Source organism: Stegodyphus dumicola, chromosome 1 (genome assembly GCF_044657685.1).
Source record: "Stegodyphus dumicola isolate Sdum_Otavi_A_Nest chromosome 1, ASM4465768v1".
NCBI classification, from domain to species: Eukaryota; Metazoa; Arthropoda; class Arachnida; order Araneae; family Eresidae; genus Stegodyphus; species Stegodyphus dumicola.
The window spans coordinates 222,758,434-222,765,883 of NC_140768.1; the positions used below are offsets into that span (position 1 = coordinate 222,758,434).

Below are 7,450 nucleotides of genomic sequence, written 5' to 3' on the forward strand. Positions count from 1 at the left end.
TCGTATACCCTTCCTGTGCGTATTGTCTACTTCAAAAATTATTGAACATAGCTTGAGTAAGCTCCCTGTTCCGAGTCAGGACAGTTCATGTTTCCAAAGCAAGTAAAGATGAATACCAGTCCTGATACAGTATGCTCCACATACATTAGAAGTTACACTCTGTAATGGAATATTATTCCATTTTACATTTGAACAGTGAAATCCATAAACATCTGGAGATTGTCCATAAGAATCAAAAAATTCTAATTCTTCATCTTGAAAAAAGACTACCCAATGCGCTCCGGGTTCTGTGTACTTGACTGTATTCACAACGATGGCTGATCTTCTAATTCAGGGAGGTATTTTATCTGCTAGATAAACTCCTCGAAAGACAGCTGCTGCTTCACGAGATAAAATGTCTTGTATAATACGACCATCCATCAGTTAAAGTCAAAAATGATGTTCCTCGATTTATTAAGTTCAATCACGTTATCAAATTCTGTAAAGATAATCACACACACGGTTTTCTCGAGAGGTTGGCTGAACTTTAACTCAATCCGTAGATTAGAATGCTTAATGAGATTCATATGCTCTCCATCACAAAGGTCTGGTGATAATTCGAAATCAAATAACACGTTACCTTGTAAATAGTCTTCTCTCGAGATAGAAATGCCTTTATCTTGCTGGGATTTATTGAAAAACAGGCTATGATAAGATCAAATATAAGTGTTGTTATCAAAATTTGGTTCCAGTGGATTGTAAGTCACAGACTGTCCGTCGACGTACACTCCAATGAAATTCAGGTAATAATGTTTAAACTCAAATGGCGACTTGGCAAAATTTCCGTGAAAAGCGTCATTATCAACACATCCAATTACAATTCTTTGAGGCATCTGACCAACAAAAACATTGTCTTGTATCAAGGACATGCTATTTTGGGGAATGGAATAGACTTTACATAATACTCTATTAATAGGATACTTGGCATTACGCTTCTCTAATGCTTTGGCATGACCTAGGATAACTCCAGGGCTCATACGCACTTTTCTCACCAAAAGAGATACATGTTCTAAAACCACTTTATGACCTGCTTTTCCTTGCAAACAAAACTCCGGCTTGCTTCTGATAAGAGTTAATTTAATATCCACCATATTTAATAAAAGCCTTTCTTGATGAAATAAATCAAAGTGAATGCCGCCAATCATATCAACAGTAGAACTCAGTTTGAAAAAGGAAGATCGCTTCTCTAGATCTTTGTCATACATTTCAGCTGTCAGTTTTGAAGTTTTACTATCATGGCCGTGATTCAGCAAAGTTTCAATGTAAGCTCTATAGGGGTATGTGTTACTCGAAGAAGACACAAGTCGTTCGTTTAATGTGACATCCACCTGAGAAAATAAAGAATGCAGGAACAAATTTACTGGACCGATTTACTTGACAAATTTACTTTATCCATAGGTGAACCATCCGTTTTTATTATTTTTGCTCTCACGTACAGTTGTGTTTGTGACAAGTCAATATAATCTTCTCCACTGCCTGAAATATGAAATTCTACGGGACCTCCGTCAAATACATTAGATAGAGGATGAAACTGAACCCATTGGCCGCTTTGAATCGCTGTTTGAGTTCCAGGTAAATGAAAAAGTTCTAATTCGGATTTAACACATTCATGGGAATCTTTCATGATAAAAGCCATTATGAATCGAAAATATCACGTCTTCTCTGCTTCACAGCTTTCGGAGAAATGAAGTGTTTTGATAATTTTCGCTTCCTTTTATACTTGCCACTACCAACCATGGTCTGGGCTTTACGAATAGCTTTTGCCGCTAATACTTTTCCCGCCTCTTTGGCTCTTTGTTTAGCAGCAGACTTAATGTTTTCATCTGCCAACACATCATTTGCGATGAGAGTGCCGGTGCGCAAAGCTTCTTTTCCCACCGTTTTGGCTCCTTTCACAAACAAAGGCATAGCAGAGCGAAATAGACTGCGAAAAAATCCACCGAGACCATAGCCCTTTTGATAGAGTTGACCATGGTAATAAGGAAGGCCCGAGCCGGTTTGATAATGATTTTCATAATTTTGAGTGCAACATTCGTATGGTACGAGCATCTTGATGTCTTTTTTACAAATAAAACTTTTCCTCTTCTGTTGTCATATTTATAGGATTTGTCGCCTTCGGAAATGAAGCACAAGAATTAACTTACCCCTCTCAAAAGGAACGAATGTACCCGAATTGAGCCGGATTTCCACTTCGATTGTATTAAATGAATTTCTTGTTACTGGCACATAATGCGGTCTGTCGTATTGTACATTTACGCTATCACCATCTTTTCCGGTAACTGTCACGACTCTTAAGAGGGGAGCTTGTACATTACCAACGATCTGAGGCGAAACGATGTCACTATACACATAAAGTAATGTATAAGCAGAATGCAGATCGCCCACATATAGAATATTCCAAGTAACTTCGACAATCTGCGGTTCGAAGCCTAATAAACTTGCCAATCCCGAATCATAAAAGATTAACCGAGCTCCATTTTGCGTGACAATTTTTACTCTTTTTGTTGAACGATCATACTGTAAGGAGATTTTATCTTTAAATGATGCTAAAGTCATGGCCTTTAAGAGATCTGGGACACTTTCGTAACATCCTGGTGGTATTTTTCTTTGGCAACTTCCCTTACACCTGAAGAGTCACCCAAATCAAAGCCAAAGAGATTGTTATCTTTGTTAATATTGTACCAGGTATGTGGGTAAATGATCTCAGAAAGACCAACTTTCCATTCCTCGTTTAAAGATATAGGTATAGGCAATTGAGTAATGAGAGATAGTATTTTCTGGAAAATAACGTTGAGAGCTATCACTAGGTAACGACATGTAGAAAGACATCTTGGCAAATGACGATTCTTTATACGGTGTGGAGTTTTTATATTCTTTTCACATCGGTCACCCATGCATTAAATTTTGGCGGATAACCTACGAATTTCACATAGTATTCCGTCACAGCGTTTCTCTTTCTTTCTTGCAACACTTTTTCAACAGGATAATATCCCGAATCTGAAATTTTTTGCAGTTCCTTTTCGTAAAAGGTTCCTTCAATGATTTCTCCGGCAAGGTCTTTAAGTCGATAAACAGGTGGATTTCTAGGAAGGATTTCATGGATTGTAAATATTTCTCTTGTCCAGTTACTTTCATAGCCTTTTTCAAAAATCATTTTTAATTTGCTAATGCGCACTGTATCTCCCACTTTGAACTTAGGTTGAGGTTTAAGTAGGTCTTTATATAATTGATTCCACACTTGTTTCTCATTGTGTTTATTGACATTCGCTGGTTCAGTTTGAATAGAGGGATGCCAGGTATGATTATAACTGTGAATTAATTTGTCTATGACGTCAATATAACGATATGTATTCATTTCACTGAAGTACTTCCACATTTTGCTTTTGAGAATTCTGTGGAATCGTTCGATGATGCTTGCCTTTACTGTACTGTTCTCCACAGTTGTGAAAAAAACGAACTTCTTCTTTTTTAAGATAAGTTTGAACGATTTTATTCTTATACTCTTTACCTTTGTCAGTCTGTAACACATGTGGTTTTCTCTCGCTAAAAATATGTTCAAAAGTTGATTTGACACTCTGACTTGTTTTATCTTTGAGTGGAACAGCCCAAGCATATTTGGGAAACACATCAATATACTCGTACGTTAGCAAATATTTATATCCATCGTTGTGTTTGGCAAGAGACTGCATATCTGCCAAATCAGATTGAAACTGAGCGTCGATGCCTCTGACGAGGACGCGATTGCGACGAAAATATGACCCTTTGCTGGTAAGCCAATTCTTGATCGTTTTGTGACTTTCTTTGCCTTTTAAGGGGACTCATACACCTTAAACCCCTCATGATCTTCGAATATGTAATTATTGGAATATTTTATTTATTTTAAAAGCAATCACTTCCAGCTTTTTACAGCTGACTATATGATATAGTTGCTTTGGAAACTAGTAACCAGAAAGTTTGTGTTGTCACAAATATTTTTGTAATTTAACCCTCTTTGTGACAAAATATTTCGCCATGCTTCCACCTTGCGCGCATGATATTTTAAAAATAGCTAATTTTACATACTTGAAATTTGATGAAATTCTTTATATGGGCACTATTTTTTAACTGAACCAACAATCTGATGAATATTTTAACACTGAAAAATTTTATGGACGAAAACATTACAAATTTTTTTAATAAAATGCATTTTATAAACTCAACTCCAAATAAAATAAAAATTTAACATGAAAGTTTTAGAACTTTAGGTTCACAGTAGTTTCCAGATGTTATAAAAGATATATATTAAACATGGAATTAAATTATGAAGCAGAATATTTTAAACTGTGCGCGCAAGTTGGAAACATGACGAAAAATGTTGTCACAAAGCGTATTCAATTATAAAAATATTTGTGGCACCACAAACTTTCTGATTACTATTTCAGAAATCAGCTATATTATGCAATCACCTGCAAAACGTTGGTGGTAATTGCTTTTAAAATAAGTAAGTTATCCCAATTCTTGCAACAGTCACTTATTCGAACATCTTATGGGTTTTAATGTGTATGAGTCCCCTTAAAGCACGATGCAAAGCACTCACTCCACCAAAACTGGCGGGAAGGGGTGGATCGCGATACATCTGAGTCAGATTCATGGTATGTACAGCAGTGACTTTTACTAATAGAAATGTGAACGCTCATTTATAGTTTTCTCTAAATTTATAGTTTACTCTAAAACATACAACCTCTTATTTCTATATCAATCCTTCTTATGAACGGAAAGAAAATGTGTATGAGTATTTATAGTGTTCCCTTAATTTTATATATATTTATTTTTAACTTAATTATGAGACAGTAAAGAGACCATTATAAACAAATAATTTTATTTACTTTTTAAACATTCATAATATTCAATACAATAAGCACCATATTTTTCCAAATTGGTAGGACAAAATGTGTCTTTCACTTCATCAAGTACATGTTTGAGACAAACAGATTTTAAAAAGTGTTTTGTGATATAATGTGCTGGTTTAATCAGAAGTAAATAAGGCTCTTCAGTCCATACATTTCCATAAAATTGCCTAGCTATGTCGATAGAGTTTAATTTCAGAGCTAAGGAGTTGATAGTTTCTGTTTTATAAATAGCGAGCTCTTCACAGTCTATAAGTTTAGGATACTTCAAATCTCCGTGTTCTTGGCTCAGCTGTTCTAGTGGGTTACAGCCGAAAACATCGAGGCAAAAACATCGCGGACGAAAACGTCGCAGAGAAAACAACGCAAGGCGAAAACGTCGTGCTACAAAACATCGTGGGCGAAAACATCGGAAAGAGAAAACATCGCAGTTTTAAAACATCGTGGTACAAAACATCTTCGTCGAAAATAAAGCGGTTCAAAAACTTCGCAGTTTGAAAACTTCGTCGTCGAAAATATCGTGGTAAAAAATAAAGTATCTGCAAATCATCGCATGAAGATAACATCGCAGACATGCTTTTGTCAGGCTTTAATAACTGTAAATAGATATTCTCATAATAATTTGTGAGCGCAAGATGTAAAGAAGGATAATTTTTACTTTCACATTTTTTTATTAACTAATAAATTTTTGCTGAAAAAGTAAGAAGGAAGCATAAGCATAGAAAATTAAATGCAACTTATAGATTATAATTTTTATGAAAAATTACCAGTAAAAACTTTATAAAAAATGATTTATTAATGGTCTTTGTTGGTTAACTATGTCGGTTTAAAATTCTATTAAGTGCTATAAGTTGCATTACTTAAGCATAGTAATTTTCTATGCTTAAGTTTCCTTCTTATTTTCTCAGCAAAAATTTATTAGTTAATATAAAACATGAAAAACAAATTATCCTTATTTCTATCTTGCACTCACAAATTATTATGGGAATATCTATTTACAATTATTAAAGTCTGAAAAAAGCATGTCTGCGATATTATCGTCAAGCTATGATTTGTAGATACTTTTTTTTTACCACGATATTTTCGACGACGATGTTTTAAACTGCGAAGTTTTTGAACAGCTTTATTTTCGACGACGATGTTTTGTACCACGATGTTTTAGAACTGCGATGTTTTCTCTTTGCGATGTTTTCGCCTTGCGTTGTTTTCTCTGCGACGTCTTCGTCCGCGATGTTATCGGCGGACACCGTTCTAGTGACGTCTTTAGAATGGTTTGTAGGCATGCTCTTTCCAAAGAAATGTCGAAAGATTCTGGAAGCTTTTCCTCGTTTAATAGGCTCCTCGGATACACTTTCGTAGGCTTCACAAAAGTCCATACATTGATATACGAGGTTAGTGACGATGGTACTGATACGACTGTAATTTGTGGACAATTCTTCCTACTGGGCGATTGTAAGTCTAATATTGCTTTTCTCCACTCCTTTTACTGTTAGTTGCTTTAACGTGATGTGGTAACCATCATATTCCGCACTAAAATTCTTGGGTAGTCGCAGATTCATTGTGAACACCTCTTGTGGGCTGTGTTGAGACAAGGTGTCCAAACACGAAGGCTCTAAATTCACACCGTTACGAGTCGGATAATATGAACTCCCGTACTTGCTGTATTGCCTGATGTGCACGGTGATCTTTCCGTTGAAAAGAGTAGGTCCCACAAAGACATTGTTGCCAATATGTGTCAGCTTTTCTGGGATTGTGTCTTCAGTAAAGCATCCATTGCGCTAAAAGAGAAAAAATAATGAGGAGTCGTTTGGTAAAAGAATAATAAGTCTGCGTTATAGCAAGAATAAACTCTTTTCGTAATACTTACTTTCTTCTTAGATGTATTATCTTCGTCTATTTTTCGTTTGCCATTAGTGTTAAGCGAGATGGGTGTTTCTTTAGACTTCTCATGGTGTGGCTCAGAATTACGATCGGAATCTGAAATCTTCGGCACATCCATGTTGAGAGGCTTGTTCTCGAACTGTTGTTCCAAATCCATCTGAAAAATATAAATTCAAACTATAAAGGAAATGCAACAAATACAGATTTTCGTACTCAAATTAAATAGTAACATCAAATATACGAACACGAAAAAGATATATGATAAAATACATACCTCAAATAACATATCTTGATTCAAACAGGAAGGGCGAAAGCAGGAGCGAAGCATACAGCACAGGCGGAAATGATATGAAAGGTTCCAGCGTCTCTCTATATAGGCCTTGGTCAGGATCCAGGAGAACCAATCAGAAAGCGCTATGGGTAAGACTACTGCCCTCTAGCGGTGATTGCTCTGAACTAAATAAAATGTTCTAGAAATTTTAACATGTATCTGCAATCAGGATGCGGATTAAGTATGACATCCGAGCAGCGGGGAATTCTACGTCAATGGATAAGCGCGGACATGAAACCGGATTACAACACAAACAGGATGAAACATGTGGCTGACGTAGCAATAGCAAGATAATCCGAGCTGATAAAGCGTG

General features: G+C 35.9%; 1 protein-coding gene across 1 annotated transcript; it reads right to left on the bottom strand.

Moving 5' to 3' along the window:
- Positions 1 to 695: 695 nt before the first annotated feature.
- LOC146999480 (uncharacterized protein F54H12.2-like) lies at positions 696 to 1,675 on the bottom strand. Its single transcript, XM_085808218.1, has 2 exons — positions 1,427 to 1,675; positions 696 to 1,367 (listed from the first exon to the last, which is right to left on the bottom strand). Exons 1-2 carry the CDS (start codon positions 1,673 to 1,675, stop codon positions 696 to 698), a joined length of 921 nt encoding a protein of 306 aa, XP_085664344.1.
- Between the last annotated feature and the right edge of the window lie 5,775 nt (positions 1,676 to 7,450).